The following is a 17,467-nucleotide window of genomic DNA, read 5'->3' as shown; positions in this document are numbered from 1 at the left end:
TTTTTGCACTGGCAGATTCGTCTGGTCCCAGGCTAGATTGAAACGGCCACAGCTGTGCAATGGATTGCCCCGTGCGGATATTTTTTTCCCCCTCTACCACGACAACCCCATGCGTGTAATGAGGTGATGTCTGTGAGGACGGAGGTCACAGAGAATATTCCATGATTTTTCAAAGGTACTGTAAAATCGCTCTTTTTCACTGGCAGTGGGGTGACACTATTACACTATCACTCTGGCAGTCAAAGAGTTAATGGGTGAGAGACAGACAAGAGGAGAAAATGCCGTGCACATATTCATTTGTCAGACTGAAACAAACAAACAAACAAACCATATTAGCCATCTGGTCATAGAAGTCCATCTGAGGTGTGAGAGAGCTCCTGGCCGGGGAGGCGGACACCGGAGGAAGGGGCTGCTGCTGCTGCTGCTGCTGCATCTCTGGAGGGCCGTAGGAGGGCTGCTCCGCGTAGGGCATGTGCGCAGGAGAGGGAGGCATGTGAGGGGACATCTGGGGCGGCGGCGGCTGCTGGTTCATCTGAAGCGGTTGTGGCTGATGCATTTGAGGGGGGGGCATCATGTGCGGTGACATGTGGCCCATCTGCGGAGGAGGCGGGGGGCCGGGCTGCTCGGGTTGCTGCTGGGCCTGAGGCTGGAAGGGAGCCGGGGTGAATCCAGGGTGTGGATCCTGTGGAAGGTAGCCCCCCGGTCCTGGGATCTGGCTGGGGGGCACCGGGTAGAACGGGACGCTGTCGACGGAGGGCATGTGTGGGTGTGAGGGTTGGCCCAACCCGTCTTGCAGAATGGTCGTGGGAGCTATACATAAATACAGAGAGAGAGACAATTAACAATCTAGGCATTTAGCAGACGCGACTTACAGTAAGCAAGGAAAACACGAGGTAATACATCAAATGCATGGAAATAGTGATCTAGGGTCATAGGTAGACCAATAACCTATCAACAGTCTAAACAGGGGCTAGGCTTTGACTTTTACAGGGGCCAGTTTCAAATTGCAGCTACCTGTGTAGGTACTCTTTTAGAGCGGTTTTGAAGGAGAGTAGGGTTTTACACTCTTTCACTATTTTTGGTAAGGCATTCCACATTTTAGTGGCATAGCAGGAGAACAAATTCAACCCCTTGTTTGTGCCAAATCTGGGTTGGACGTTATTGAAGTACTTTGACAGGTACATGGGTATCTTGAACGTTGTAGTGTATCTTGTAGACAAGGCCCATTGCAAGTTGCCGTACTCTACCCGGAGCCATCCGACCCTAGCAAAATGAGCAGGGGTTAGATGAGTTGTAGGTGTAAGGCCAAGACGTAGCCTTACCAGTTTGTTTTGGGATGTCTGGAGCCTTGTTTTTAAGGTCTTTGTGGTGCTATGGTACCATGAGGTGCATGCATAGTCAAAGTAACCTTGGATGAGGGCTCCTGTTAATACATTGAGTGCCAAAAACGGTCCGGACCGTTTTTCATAATCCAAACGAGGTGTGCCAAAAACGGTTATGGCCGTTTTTGGACAAAAATATGAAAAAGAAAAAAACATTTTTCTTTTTTTTTCTCAAAATTTTTTTTCCCCTTCACAGCACCAGGAGATATCATTTTACGAAGATTTAGACTCCAATCCACTTCCTGGTTAACTTATGACTTCAAAGCCTGTATCTCGGCTCCTGTGTACTTTTTGTTTTTACTATGTATTTTCGACTATTTTCAACTGGCTGCAACTATGGAACGGATTACCGAATGTTTTTAATCTTTTTCCCCCGATTGTACGAGACCTCTATGTGTGTAATGAGGGGATCACCGTGAGGACGGTGATCCCTGAAAATATTTTGTGACTACTTGAAAAAGGTTCAAAAATGGTTAAAATTCCAGGCACTCAACGTACATTTTTTTAAAACACCCCTGGCACTCAATGTGTTAAGAGTCCTCAAAGTATTCTTACTGACCAGAGGAAATATTGAAGCTATACAGTATACACACTAGGATGCCAGGTCTACAACTGGCCTGGCATCTGTCTACATAACATGCTATCTAAATTACATAGTAGGCTTTGCATATAAGCCTGCAGGGTCGCTGAGGCTAGGGCAAGTGCAAGTGCAAAGTGCTACGGGACAGAAAGAATAAACCACTTAATTTTTTTATCTGGTTCATTAAGATAGACACACACACACACACACACACACACACACACACACACACACACACACACACACACACACACACACACACACACACACACACACACACACACACACACACACACACACACACACACACACACACACACACACACACCTGGAGGCATCAGTTGCACCCCCTGCGGTGGTGGTCCAGGTAGTAGTGATGTCATCAGAGGGTTGTCAGTGGGCGGGACATCCATCTCACTGGGACTGGGGTGGTCCAGCTCAGAGCTCGGGGTGCTGCAGTCGTACTGTGCAGGGGTCGCCCTGTCTGCGTTGTAGGCTATCACCCCGGTCTGACAGAGTCATAGTGAGTCACGTTATAGCCACACACAAATATCACTGTTATTGCCTAAAATATAAAAAGGTCAAATTCAGTATCATCCATTCATTTATAAATATATCATTTCAGCATTCTATGAACCCATTAAGACCTGAGGCGATTCTTAAAAATGTTTTCTAAATCCTAACAGTTTTTGAAAAAAAATCTGAAAAATATTTTTTCAGGATTTTTCAAAAATAGCAGATCTACAAGCTCATAGCGCGGCACTCGGTGCCGCGCTATGAGCTTGTATATCTGCTATTTTTCAATAGCCAAATAAATCAGTGACACAGATGCGTTCCAGGTCTTAATGGGTTTTATGGCTGAATTTTCATCAATAGGAAATCCCAAAGTGGAGTGTCGTGGAATTCTGGATCAATCAGCAATCGATAAGGCACGTAGGAGTCGAGACAATATTCTAGGTGGTGTTGGTTTTGCTTTACGTACATGATATCATGGTCAGAAGGACATTAACACTCATGTCAGTGGTACGGTAGTTCTGCCTGGAGCTCAGGGCAGAGATCATAGTTATACTGTAGCTGCCTGAAGGACAGACTGAACCATAACAAGATAGGCTGCACCAAAACAATAGCTATATTAGGCCTAGTGGAGACATGTAGGCTCTTACAAGCTGTCAAATATCATATTGTATTGTAGAAGTATTATAAGTGATGGTAACATATAAAGGTTAGATATAAGCAGTCATATATTTTGCTTTTTTCAAATGTGTTAATTCACAAAATGTTATGATTTTAGATCTAGCTTTAAGTCTAAAATAAGGCCAGCAGAATGTATTACATGCCTAGAAACCTTTCCCATGTGCGATTGTGCAGAAGAGATCAACGCTGGAGGAATTATTTATTATTTAGGTGCAAGTACAAAAAGTGACTGACGTTTCGTTCTTACGAACTTCCTCAGGGTCGTGCGATTGTGCGTTTCATTCCACATATATAAAAGTTTACATTATAATTAATTTCCCTACAAACCAATTCACACTCACCCTGAACTGTCCATCCAAGTGTCTGAGGTGGTATAACCACTCTGGCTCATTGAACAGCTCCTGTTCTGGCTTTTCCTTCAGCTGGGGGTCGAAGAACCTCAGCTTCTCAGACATCTGTGTCCAAACATCAGAGATAAAACATTTGTTAAGAAGGAAATAAATAGACAGTTAGTCATCTTTAATAGAGATAAATGCAAAAAAAATGGTCAACCCAGCAACTCATGGATGTACAGTTTAAACCTGTTTACTTCAAATATAAACAAATTAGCATGTATCATCAGCTCATAGTCAAATCAAATAAATACAGAAGAATGCAGAGAGATGCAACAACACGTAAAGGCAAACAAATTCCGAACAATTTTATGCAGATGAGTATCTTGAGAGATAGGAAAAAAAAGGAGAGTAAAAAAACATATTTCAAAAAAGGACACAGAGTTACAGAAAGCAGCTGCATGTACTAATTCATTAACTAATAATTAATGGAACAATTACAGTTCATCTGAAAAGAGGGATTAGGGTCATGGTAGCAGAGTGACCATAATAGGCCAAGTTGCCAAATGCAGTAGATGTATCTATCGTCACAGTCAAACTTTAGAGGCTGCAAACCTCTCTGGCGAGTTAATGTAGATATTGGGAAGTGTCAAATAAATCATGGTCAATATTATTGTTGTTGGAGCCACTGTTATAATCTATGAAATTCATGATCTGAACCCAACGTAAATGTGTTTCATGTCCTTTGGCGTGCACGTCCCTCCTTACCTTCCCCATCAGACTCTCCCTCCCTCCCTCAAAATGTAACTTGAATTCATGGACAATCTTTGAAGAACCCCAAAAAAAAGACTGATCTGCAGTCTCATGCATGTGAACTCAGAACGTGTTTATCTAAACGTGCTCACCCAGGTCATTGGCCATAGAACATATGAGCTTCATAATCAAAAATTGCACAGCGCATATATGGCAAACAACTGAAATATACAAAGAAATTATTGACATATTAAATAATTGTATATGTTAAAATAACGGCTGGTAGATCGCAATAGCTGATCTACAAGCTTACAACGCGTCACAAAGTGACGCGTTGTAAGCTTGTAGATCAGTTATTTCAGATTTTTCAACATGGAAAAAATTATGACGATTATGAAAAAAGAATTGCAATTATCTCAAATAATTGTGATGAGACGATTATGTAATAATTGTGACAGGCCTACACCCAGATTTGTGCGTAAGACTGTTCATCCGCATTTAAATAGTATAGTTTGAGAGCAAGTGCTGTGTTTTGGAAGTACTGGGTGAGGAAACGAGATGCTTGGATTATACTGTGAGAGTTATGTGGGTGTTTATAAGTGGAACTTTGATATGGTTTTGCTGTTGTTAATCCTGGACCCCTATTTTCTTCAATTCATCAAGTATTCTCTTAATCGTTGGATTATTCATTCACTGTGAAGGAATGACACAAAGAGGACCACAATGGAAATAAGTCCTGGACGTTATTGTATTTTGTCCTCAAATGGATTTTAACCAACATGTATTATGTATGTTCATGAGAACATGATATCTAGTGCGCCACCAAGTTCATTCACTGGTGTGCTGTATTGTATGAGCCAGCCAGGCTGATATTTTGCTACTCATGCTGAGCCATCGAACAAGTGTCGGGTGCCTACTGAAATATATGAATGCGACGTCGCGACGGGGTCCAATTACATAATTTCTCCCATGTGGAACTCAGACTTCATGTGGCCAGCCTGTGACATCAGTCTATGACATCTATGACATATCTATGACGCGTGAGTCCATATTTGGCCAAGATTTCAGCCCGCCATTCTATTTTAAATTAATTAAAGGAGTAGTTAACCCAAAAAAGTACTTATTTTCTATCAATTACACACCCCATGAAGCATTGAATTCATGGAGATTTGTTTGTTTTTGTCGGATTCCTAAGCCAATAATTTGATTTCCGGCGGAAAGATGCTAATGTTTCCTTCCGTGCGTGCGTGGGTGCGTGCGTGTGTGTGTGTGCCATGCTCCTCACTGTATACATCATGGTCATGAACAAATAGCTGAAACCATGTCCCACATCTTAAATGGGTGCCATGTATACAGGGGACTCTACATAAGTAGGCATGACAGAATAGTGGATTTGATATCAAAAGATATCTCTTCTATTTTCAGGTCCTCCATCATGCTGTATAAGCATTCTACTGTGAAGCCGAGCATGTTTAGCCTGTGTAATAATGACACTGTGTTCTCTAACATTTCAGCTAACACCCCTGATGTCTTTGTTGTTAATGAAAACCATAGGGGGTGTTCATTCTCGAGGTCGGCTGTACTTTTGATTACAGCTTAGAGGAAGCCTTCCTAACCAAAGTGCTAAAATATCATCAGCTAGAGCAGACCATCTCTCAGCTAGGCTACAGATGTAAACCTTTGTTTTTTTATCTTTGGTAGCCTAGGGCACGTGCACAAGTTGGTTGTGAGGGGCCTTCAAATGCCTCTCCAAAAAGGAAGGCCAAACAATTAGCAAGGTACTGCTCAATGTTGTCTGCTGTGTTTGACAAGTATGCCAACATTATTGTATGTAACAATGTTCTGCCTTATATGCACTTTGTAACTGTTTTTTCCCATTATCTGACTGCACTGGCAGTGTTTATGTCCTTTGACAAGGCATTCTTGTACTTCTGTTTATGTGGACATAAATAAATATTTCAAGTGTGTGTGTGTGTGTGTGTGTGTGTGTGTGTGTGTGTGTGTGTGTGTGTGTGTGTGTGTGTGTGTGTGTGTGTGTGTGTGTGTGCGCGTACCTGTATGAGCTGGCTGATGAAGACAGGTGAGTGATAGGAAGGCTGCATGAGCACATTCTTAGAGATGACTTCACAGTAGTGGAAGGCCTGAGCACTCAGCCCCGCTTCAGCCAGTCGACATGCATAGATCAACTTGAACACCTGAAAAAAATGTATGGTCGAGTATGTAACAGTCATTTATTATAAGTGAAAACATCAGGGTTCTTGTAGGCTGTATGTACCTTCAGTATGCCCAGATAAATTATCATTAACCACTTATTAAGCCTTACTCATACAGTATATCATTACTTAAGCCAGACATTTGTCGTTCAACAAATAGCTGCAAATAGCAAGATTTGGATGGCAAGGTTTCAATAAAAATACAATGTATTAATAAAGACAATGTGTCTCATACAATAAAATAAAATACAGTTATCATCTACTTTATTTTACCTAATAAGAAATTACATTTTGTTTCTCTCCACAAACCCACAAGCCAACTATATGCATTTAACAGATACAGTAACCTATATTTTGTTGTAGGTGGAAAAAGAAATGGTAGACCATATTCTGCTGGAAATGATTAATTGCTACGTACATCCCAGATTATGTGGCTGTTTATACAGCAAATGTATATGTAAATGAATGTAGATTGGCTATTTTCGCTAATCGTTACACAACAAAGTATATAGGGTTTAAGGTCTTAATCTGTCATTTTAGATTTTAGCTATATATAGCAACATACGTTTTTCAGAAAATGCTTAGGATTCAGAACATTGGTTTAGAACAGTGCATGGTTCTCAAAAATAGCAGATATACAAGCTGAGTGAGCTTGTACCTGTATATCTGCTATTTTTTAACATTTTTAAAAATCTTGGAAGTGTTTGAAAAATGCTGAATAATTTTGACACCAATCTTCTCTTCTGGGTAGAGTTCTCAAATTCTGCCCGAAACCGACCCTACCCGACCTTTTAGTGCCGGGCCGGAACGGACGACAATGGCCAAAGCTCAATTGAAAATTGGCGGTTTTCAAGATGTTTTGGCCATTATCTCTGGAACTGAAGGTCCAATCTGCTCAGTTTATATCACAGGATATGATGGCAATACATTTTAAGCATGTTCAGTGGCTAAGAACTGACCTGGAAGTTGGGCAGAGAGCAGGGAGCCTGGGAGCCTAGAGATTGGGCGTACTCATAGGCCTCCGTCTTCTGGATCGCTTCATTGGTGGCAAATTGGCAGAAGCTCAAACTGAAGAGGAGATATAAAAAAGACAGGATCCTCTATTCAGGCCAATTCTCTGCTAGATGCATCATTATGGTCCATTTAAAGGCCGTGTCTCACCTGTGGTTGGAGCCGATCAGAACCATCTTGGTGCTCTTCTTGGTAAACACTCCGAATCCAACTTGAGCCATCAGGTAACAGAAATGGGCGGCATCGATGAGTCCCTTGGAGGCTGGCGGAACACAGAGACACTTAAGGCTTGGACTTATGCTTCTGGCCATTCTATGAGCTCACAACGCATTACAGTAGAATGGCTATTGTCAGTGCGTTATGAGAATAACTTAGGCTTAACCCATTCAATCCGGGAATGCATCTGTGTCACTTTAGATCTCTTTGGCTATTCAAAAATAGCAGATATACAAGCTTATAGCGTGGCACCGAGTGCTGCGCTATGAGCTTGTAGATCTGCTATTTTTGAAAACTATGTTGCTATATCAGTGGTGCTCCAACTTTTCCATGTCAAGGACCTCCAAAATGATATGTATTTGGCCTAAAAACATGTTTTCACTGATGTGATAACGTACCCAGAGTGTCACCCATGGTGGCGATGGTGCGTGTGTCCAGATCCAGGGTGTGCGTGAGATTAGACAGCACCATGGCCAGGTGAGGGCGCCAGTCACCCCACTTCTCCTCTCCGCAGCACTAAGAGGGGCAGAAAGAGCTCTCCATGAGAAACACACTTGAAAGGGCCATGATGAAACCCTAGGTTGACTCTGCAGTTTGTGGGTTCATGGCACCTTAAAAAGCAATAATAATAATACAATGTATACTACAAATCTATTTGTGTCATGGCCGTATCCGCTGGCAGTGGTCTGACCCGTCCAGTGCGGTTGTCTTTATGGCAGTGGTTCTCAAACTTTTTCACGTCAAGGACCCCCAAATTGATAAATATCTGGCGGACCGCCATCTGAAAATATGTTGTGCCAGGGACCCCCAGGAGCAAATATTTGTGTTAAAAATGTTCACTAATGTTCAAGATCTTTAAAAAATAGCAGATCTGCAAAGCTCATAACGTGGCACTAGGTGCCCACGGACGCCACTTTGACAACCACTACTTTATGGAATATATGGCACGCAAGTTACTTGTGAAAAAGTGAATATGAGGCTGTGACAAATCAGATTTCAAGTTACCCATCAGATTTCCTTCCAATGAAAAGCAAACCATTTAAGATCACTGAAATGTGTGTTTGAGACCATAATACTTTTTAAGGCCTTAATGTTGGATACCCTGTTATAGTATATTAATTTGTATTTAAGTAGAGGAGGACATGGTCATACATACAGTGGCCGAGGCAGGCATTCTCCCAGACATGAGCTGGTACACCGTCTGAAGAGGATCGTTGATCGGCAAACTGTTGGCAAACCTAAGCAACAAAGACAAGACATAAACACCTGTTCATGTAACTGTTACTGTGAAAAAAGAAAAAAAAACATCACACTGCCTATTCCTTTAGAGCCAGATCGATATATCATCCATTATTTTACTTTTTTGACGACATGCAGCCAATGTGTCCCAACGATTAACACCTTTTAACCCAGTGTCCATTAGAGGTGTCCAATAGTGTTCAAAGTATAGCACATCAACAAACTCACATTGCATTACGACACATTGTGAGCTTGTAGATAGGGTATTATTATTCATAATTATTGACATTTCTATATTCGTTATTATTATTATTGTTGTTATAGAATATTCTCCATATCTTCATTGACACCTTAGTTTCTAAGCTTTAATGATAGCTTTTAGGAAGGCCACTCGACAAGCCCTTCTGAGCTTTTTTTGGCCTTTCCGGCACATCATGTTTTGATTTAGATTTGTGTTCCTTTCCATATAAACGTATTGTTTTCCATTTTTGTTTTTATCATATGTCTTTTTTTAATGTGCAAATAAACTAAACTATGTATATATTTAGTATTTTTGAAATTCCAGAATCAAATCGAGGTTTTGAAATGTTCAAAAAACACATTTTGCACACTTAAAATGTGGGTCAAAACATCTGCAATCTGTGGGCTAAGGCTCTCCAAAATCAGCATCGCTGTACTATCCTCACCTGGTCATGACCCGTGCATGTGTCCTGTTGTCCATCTTACTGGCCAGCAGTAGGGCGTGTCCCCAGAGACCTCCCTTCATAGCTGCCTCCAGTGCATCCTGTCTCATAGAAAAGTGTACAATATGTTTAACCTTTTTTCACATTTCATCATCATCAGAGAACCAATCAATCGAGTCCTCCAGATCAATCCATTAAGACCTGAAGAAACATTTTTAGATTTGAGCTAAAAATAATTATTTTACACTTTGGCTGTTCAAAAATAGCATTTTTGGAAAATTGAGAAAATGTGTGCAAATCTTTGAAAAAATATATTTTTAAAGCTAACATTTGTAACTCAAATCTTTGCTTCTAGGGGGTCCCTGGAACAATATTGTGAGATGGGGGTCCGCGGCCAAATACATATCATTTTGGGGTCCTTGACATGAAAAAGTTTGAGAACCACTGATATAGAAACATATGTTTTTCCCAAAACCGATTTAGAAGACATTTTGCAGAATCGGAACCTCAGGCCTCAATGTGTTAAGGCTTTGTTCAGGATTGCAGGCAAATCCGATTTGTTTCTCAAATCTCTTTAGGACTGACTGTCCACACTGAATACACAAATCGGATCCGATCACTTGCAAGTAACAGACGTCGTCGACCTATCTGCGTTTTCAAAGATTTCCACTCTATTTTACTTTGTTGGGTTTTCAACCCCCTATAACGCAGTTAGAGTCTAAACGGACGGCACATCTGATATTTTTATTTTGCCGTTTTCTCTAGAGCAGGGGTCTTCAACATTGGGTCCGGGACCCCTAGGCGGTCCTCAGAGTTAGTACAGGGGAGGGCCGCCAAATCTTTGTGTGATAGGATTTGGGATAAGATGAACCACTTGAACCCTAGAATCCCTATTCTGAGGGGAACATTCACCGAAAATAGCAGATCTACAAGCTCACAACGTCTCGCGCTGCGAGGCGTTGTGAGCTTGTAGATCGGCCATTTTCGGCAAAGAGGTATAGGTGTAGAGGGGAAAAAAGAGCAGACCAAGTAAAGAAAAAAAAGTTAATCTGAAACACAATTTTATACAATATAGAGGGGGGTCCCTGCTTCATCTCTCTCTCAGCTAGAGGGTCCTTGGCCTTTTTTATTTTTGCTGTTCAGACTTGATAAAAAAACGATTTGATTCCAAATTGAAATCAGATGGGTTTAGGGCTGTGTCTGAACATATAGGCCAAAGAAGGTATCTTGCCTTTTTGCGACCAAACAGTAGAAGTTCCCTGAAGCGCTCCGTTTCCTTCCCCACGTTCTCTGGAACCGTCATGAAGGTGTCAGACAGGAGCGATAGTGGTCCGGCTCCGGGCTCCTCCTCGGCTCGCGCCAGTGGCTCGTTGTTGAAGTCAATCAAGTTGGCTTCGTTGGGACTCTTGCCCGGCAACCACGCGGATCGATGCTCCTTCATCAACAAATCCGCTATGTCCGTACCGACCACGGTCTTGAGGAAGGAGAGTGATATACACATATTATTATTATTATTATACCACACACAGCAGTGTTGATTTCGTCAACTAAAACTATGACGAAAAATGTTCGTCTACTACCTTTTTTCACTGACGAAAACTGAATAAAAACGGGGGAAAAAAAGATTACGTTATGATGACTAAAACTAAGACTAAATATATTGACAATTTCGTCAACAAATAAAAACTAGACTAAAATGTTAGTGAGGGACTAGAGGAGAAGAGATCCAGTAGAACTAAAAAGACAAGTCATTTTACGTTTGGTTGGGCTCAGGTGTTGTGGTCTGAAAATAGCAGATCTACAAGCTCACAACGCGTCGCAGCGCGACGCGTTGTGAGCTTGTAGATCAGCTATTTTCAGCATGCAACCAAGTGCAAAATCAGTCATTACGACGCCATCAAGGCACCGCCAACATACATTTTAGTCGACTAAATCAACTGTAAATTTAGTCGACTATAATCTTATGATATTTAGTCGACTAAAACTAGACTAACAGTTAAACATTTCAGATGACTAAAATATGACTAAAACTAAATGGAATTTTATTCAAAAGACTATGACTAAATCTGAATAAAATGTTGCTGTCAAAATCAACACTAACACACACACAGCATTTATACCATCTGACACACAACAGTTACAAATCTGTTTGAACTCTTCTCAGTCTTACCCCGTTCTGTCTACAAAGCAGAACGATGAAGTCCCAAAGCAAGAGAGCAGAGTCTTTGTCCAAGAGGTCGTTGTTACGGGAACATTCCAAGCCTTTATTTTGGGAGAACTTGATCACATCGACCTTGTGGGTTTCCTCTCTAATAGACATAACACAGAATGCGAGAGATAGGCCGTTGACACCAGGCATACAGTATGCGGAATAGATTGTAATTAATATACACAATAGTCAACGCTCTATTGTACCGCAGAGCATTTAAATGGTTTTCCCCGCAAACGAACCATCAAGTTATGAAATACATTAGTATTCATTTCATTCAATGTCAGTACTTTGGTTTGAATGAAAATACATTTTAAAGGGATAGTTAACCCCCAAAAATACTGTTTTTTAATCGATTAGTCACCCCATGGAGACTTGAATTCATGGATTTTTTTTGTTTTTGTCGCATTCCAATAATTTGATGACCGGCAGCGGTTCCGGTAGGAGACAGAAAGAGTTTCCTTTGTGTCTCCTACCAGAACCACTGGTCATCAAATTATTGGTTTAGGAATGCGAAAAAAAAGGAAAAAAAATCCATGAATTCAAGTCTCCATGGGGTGACTAATCGATAGAAAAAAACACATTTTTTGGGTGAACTATCCCTTTACGCTTGGTGAGTATCAAGGGTTTAAGTGAGAGCTAAAGCCAGGTTTGGCCTGCATTTTAAGAGCGCATCCAACTCATTTTACAATGTGTGTCATCCACATTCATTCATTCACACACACACACACACACACACACACACACACACACACACACAGGCCTTGGAGGCAACCATGCATGGATGACACCAACCTGCTCATCGATGAGCAGTTAGGGGGTTCAGCTCAAAGACACTTCGACACAATGACCGGAGGAGCCGGGGATCGAACCGGCGAGAACCTTCCGGTTCTCAGAGGGAATGCGTGTTGCTTGATTTTCAGTAGTTGATTTCGCAACATGTTTTTCAGTTGGTCATTTCCCTCAAGCAACAAAGTATGAATTAAACCCCAGGACTGAGAGATGATAAATAAGGGTAGTCTTACTTGACAAGAGGCCCAGGGAAGGATCGCAATTCTGACTGATCAGTAGTGTCCTGCAGCATCGTCTGTACAACAAAAGACAGTTAAGAAATGATTCATTAAGTTAAAGTGCCAATTCACAATTAGTCTTCATTAAGTATAGTTCTGTTTTCAATCCGGGAACACATCTCGTCATGATTATAGATTTCTTTGGCTATTCAAAAATAGCAGATCTGCTATTTTCTTTTGAAAAATTGTGACAATTTAGCAAATCTTTAAATAAGTATTTTTTTAAAGCAAACATTTGTAAAATATTTTGTTCCAGGGACCCCCCCAGAAGCAAAGATTTGAGTTACAAATGTTCGCTTTTTTGCTTTTTCAAAAATAGCAGATCTACAAGCTCATAGCGTGGCACTCGGTGCAGCGATATGAGCTTGTAGATCTGCTATTTTTGAATAACCAAAGAAATCTATAATGACAGAGATGCGTCCCCGGATATCAAGCACCCTGCAATAAAAACGTAGCCTATTATTCAATGCTCCAGAAATGCTGCTGCTGGTTTAACCATCGTTTTTTTTAATTACCTCCAAGTTGTAGATGTCAACCAGAGCAGGCTGTCCAGCTGACGGAAGATTGGGTAGAACCTGGACAAGATGACCCCCAGGTCCGAAACGGGCACAACGGTGAGGTATGGAGAACTTCTCTGGGGTGGCTGGACGAGGAGGAGCTGAGAGGACACAAAAGGACGAGGGGGATGAAATCAAACACACAAACATAAGCACTACAAAAAGGATATGATTTTCTGGCTGACTGTATTGATTTAGTAACTATAGCCGGTTGATCTAAACCAGTGGTTCTCAAACCTTTTCATGTCAAGCAACCCAAAATTGACACTTGTTAGCGCGCAGACCCCGATTTGAAAAGATATGCCAGGGACCCCCCAAGGAGACGATTTTACAAGAAGTACAGCCGTGATTTTCAAACATTTTAATTTCAAGGACCCCCAGTTGATACCATTTCATCAGTGTTAATGTAACTCTGAGAGTGTACAAATGGAACCAAAAGGACCCGTTAGGGTTAGCGTTTGTACACTCAGTTTGTAGTCTCAGTGTGTACACTCTCAGTTACAGACACATAAGGGTCCATTTTGTATGTTTTCTATATTCCTAACTATCAGTAATTTGGCTGGGGACCCCCTGGGACCACCTCAAGGACCCCCCACTTGTGAGAACCACTGATCTAAACTAGTTAGGATACCGGTGACTCTTTTTGATAATCACATGAACACAGCATGCTACGATGAGTGACTCACGTTGTTCGGGGGCGATCCAGGTGTTCTCTGCGTTGTACTCTGAGGAGTAGGGGTATTGGCTGTAGTTGGAAGCGTCGGTCTGGTCTGGGTACTGTCTGTAGGAGTAGTCCACAGGCAGGGTGGACGCCGTGGGGTCGTAGACGGCCGTCAAGTCAGTTTGACTCCTGTACACCTGGCTCTGCACACACAGGGGACACAAAGTAAAGACAATGATGACATTTGCGGCCAAGCACGTAATCTTAAAACTCTGTCAACGTCTTATACAAAATTCTTTTTTATACATAAACGAATCAACACGAAAAAAACAAACACTTTTTTGACTTTTATAATCCACTAAATTGATTAGTCTAATTAACTAGCCTGGAAACCAGACATATCTGCCACTGCAAAAAGGGTCCTCTGAAGATTTGGTCTGGCACCACTCAGTTGTGATTGGATTTCACTCAGTATGCAAATATGGGGCAGGTTTATCACCAGAAGTATTTTTTTTTATTCGCCCCTTGGAAAGGTTCCACACAGAATTCCAGACTAATATCTACGCAGTGATATTAGTCTGGCCATGCCAAGCTACTAATAACACATCGGGTGCCAGCATTTTTTCCTAACAACTTACCGTGGGTGCCAGCATTCTCCCCATTGACTGCGCTTTGCTGTTTAAAGCTTTAGACTCCGCGACGAGCAAATCCACGTAAAAAGAAGCATCCATTCATGTTGCGCGATGACCCTGGCTACAGCCTGGATCGATAACATTTCACTCGCAAGTTACAACGGGGACGGATCGCGCATCGCGCATGACCAGTTTTCCACACCGGAAACAGATTCGGAGATATCAGAGATGCTCGTAGGCCTGCGTCCTGCGTCGCTGACGCACCATATTGCGAAAGGACGCATTCATGACAACTCTAGTGCGTCCATGGGACGCAGCTCCGATTAGCTCCGATAATATATAATATTTGTCAGCTGTGATCTACATGGACTCTCTCGGTTAGGCACCGTTGGTGGAGAAGTATAACTCTCCGGTTAGACACCGTTGTACTGGAGAAGTATAACTTGGTTAAACGGCGTTGTGTGGCAGAAGCAGCAGCACAGCCCCTCGCTGTTAGTCTACGCTACACACACAGAGAGAGAGAGAGAGACGGCATGAGGACCTGCTCTTAAACGTGTTAAAACGTCTTGGATAGACCACTGTCTGGAATAATAACTGATCATCATACATACAGGTCTACTACTAATCTTTGTTGCTGTTGTCATCTTAAATTGACCAGCCAAAGTAAAATCCCCGATTTTAGAGTGTTCTCCCACTTGCTTGGAGATCAGAGTGAGTGGTGGATTAACGCATGTTGCCAATCAGCTGTGTAACATTAGCAGGTTAACGATGGCTCGTTGATCCTATGCATTTGACCCTGATTTGACCACAAAGGCAAACAAAAGCACTAATTAATGGCAGCTGTAAGTAACCGGTTGTCTATCGTCTGTGTCTTGTGTATGTTTAATAGGCAACTGGATGTTTTCTGTAGCTTAGAGATATCATAACAATTAATTCCCTGAAGAGGGTAGACCCTCTCCCTCATGCTAAACTTAAAGTGACTTATAAGGTTCCACTTCTCCTCAAAAAGACAACTTTATTTTCCTTTCTCAATGACAAGCCTAATAGTATTATTGCATGTTGACTATGTGCAATAACTGCAAGCCAATGTTCATAGGCATTGTCAGTATTTGTCTTCATTATTTCTTGAATTCCTATTTCTTTATTTGCCAATACTTCCACTGTAAGCCAGTGTTTTCAGTCTACACAATAAATAGTAAAAATAAATTCTACATTCATAAATAATACAAAATAAAATAATAATAATGATTAAAAGGTTCTATGATTAAATGTATTCTATTGGTCAAAGGTATGTTAAATCCACCTGTTGCCCACTACTAGTATTTCTTACCATAAGGTGTGCTAATACTACAGAATCATATACATTTGAAAAAATATATTTATGATTTTTTAATATATGTATATATATCGGTATCGGTCTTGAAAAGCAGGAACGGGTCGCACTGATCTAGATCTGCTATTTTCACAATATGTATCTGTGGAACTGAATCAAACTAAATTAAGTGCCTCAACTCCTAATTCCTCAGGGTGGGGGGTCCCCAGTTAAAATATGATTATTTTGGGGGGTCGCTGCCTGAAAAGGTTGAGATCCACTGCATCAGGATATAATGTACACAGTCACACACGCATAGAAGATATGGAGATTGGAGATCAAAGAAAACGATAGGGGGGGGGACGTGTAATTGGGGACCCATAAAATGTCCCTGGGACCCATCTAAAAGACCACCCTTGCATCCCAGGACCCATTACATTGAAAACCTAGCAACATCACTGAGATATAGGCGTTTTAAAGAAGGAAATAGACAGGAAGTGGATGTGAGCCATGTTTTTGTTTCCGGTGATCTATCTGGCCCTTCCTTTTCAGGATCACAATGGGTACTCCCAGAGCTGCTCCAGCCCCGCCCGTGTGGAGAAAAAAGAAAAAAAACAAAAAGACTGAAAACACGGTTCAGACCGTGAACGGCACCAAAGCGCTACTCTGTGAAAACACGGTTAAGACCGCGTTCGGCACCCGATGTGTTAACCACTTAAGCCCTATCTTATACTTCGGTGTACAAAAGGTGTCGTACATAAAATAGCCGATCAACACATTTATTTTCAAATAGCCCAAGTATAAAATAGGGTTAAAGTGGTTCAACTGATTTTGATGCTACGTTATCAACCGATTTTACAGGGGACCCCCTGGAACCTCGCTCAAGGACCCCTGGGGGTCCACGGAAACCCCAAGTTTGAGAACCACTGCGTCACAGTACCTGTTGTGAGCGTGAGCTGAAGCTGCTGCGTCGGCTGTGGTGGCTGTGGGAGGAGCTGTGCACGCTGTGGGCCGACTGTTCGCTGTGGACGCTGCGCCGGTCGAACTCGTCGCCGTACGGATCCGCGCGACGACGGTAGTCGTCGTCGAAGCTGGCGTCGTACCCAGGATAGTACTTCCACTGGTCGGCATCGTAGCCTTCTCTCCTGAGGACGGAGAAGATACAAAATGCACCGGATTATATAAATGAATTAATTAGACGTACAATGGAATTATGCATCATCATTTTCAACCTACAGTACGTCCCTATCCTGGGCAAACAAAAAGAAAAGAGACGAGTAAAAATGGATCCTGGGATCCACATACATAAGAGCGGTCCGGGGAGCCCCAGGGGTCCTTTGTGGAGGTTCCAGGGGGTCCCCAGCTAAAGCTAAATGTGTTAATAAAGCATCGCAGTCATTTTAACCACTTGAGCTAAAAAACA

The 17,467-nt window shown here is 41.9% G+C and overlaps 1 protein-coding gene across 3 annotated transcripts in view; it reads right to left on the bottom strand.

Moving 5' to 3' along the window:
- Positions 1–17,467, bottom strand: part of sec16a (SEC16 homolog A, endoplasmic reticulum export factor) — a 44,150-nt gene that overhangs the window by 13,536 nt on the left and 13,147 nt on the right. For all 3 annotated transcript variants that reach the window (XM_084047519.1, XM_084047518.1, XM_084047520.1), the window contains exons 6-20: positions 16,985–17,189; positions 14,126–14,303; positions 13,398–13,540; positions 12,838–12,899; positions 11,774–11,912; positions 10,835–11,077; positions 9,607–9,704; positions 8,838–8,919; positions 8,080–8,197; positions 7,616–7,727; positions 7,414–7,522; positions 6,296–6,436; positions 3,498–3,611; positions 2,291–2,471; positions 329–810 (exon numbers count right to left, since the gene is read on the bottom strand). In XM_084047519.1, coding sequence (XP_083903645.1) covers positions 329–810; positions 2,291–2,471; positions 3,498–3,611; positions 6,296–6,436; positions 7,414–7,522; positions 7,616–7,727; positions 8,080–8,197; positions 8,838–8,919; positions 9,607–9,704; positions 10,835–11,077; positions 11,774–11,912; positions 12,838–12,899; positions 13,398–13,540; positions 14,126–14,303; positions 16,985–17,189 — 2,407 coding nt within the window. The remainder of the gene's footprint in view (positions 1–328; positions 811–2,290; positions 2,472–3,497; positions 3,612–6,295; positions 6,437–7,413; positions 7,523–7,615; positions 7,728–8,079; positions 8,198–8,837; positions 8,920–9,606; positions 9,705–10,834; positions 11,078–11,773; positions 11,913–12,837; positions 12,900–13,397; positions 13,541–14,125; positions 14,304–16,984; positions 17,190–17,467) is intronic.

The sequence above is a fragment of the Gymnoscopelus microlampas genome (genome assembly GCF_963454915.1).
Source record: "Gymnoscopelus microlampas genome assembly, chromosome: 21".
In the NCBI taxonomy this organism is placed as follows: domain Eukaryota; kingdom Metazoa; phylum Chordata; class Actinopteri; order Myctophiformes; family Myctophidae; genus Gymnoscopelus; species Gymnoscopelus microlampas.
This window is presented reverse-complemented; position numbering and strand designations above follow the sequence as displayed.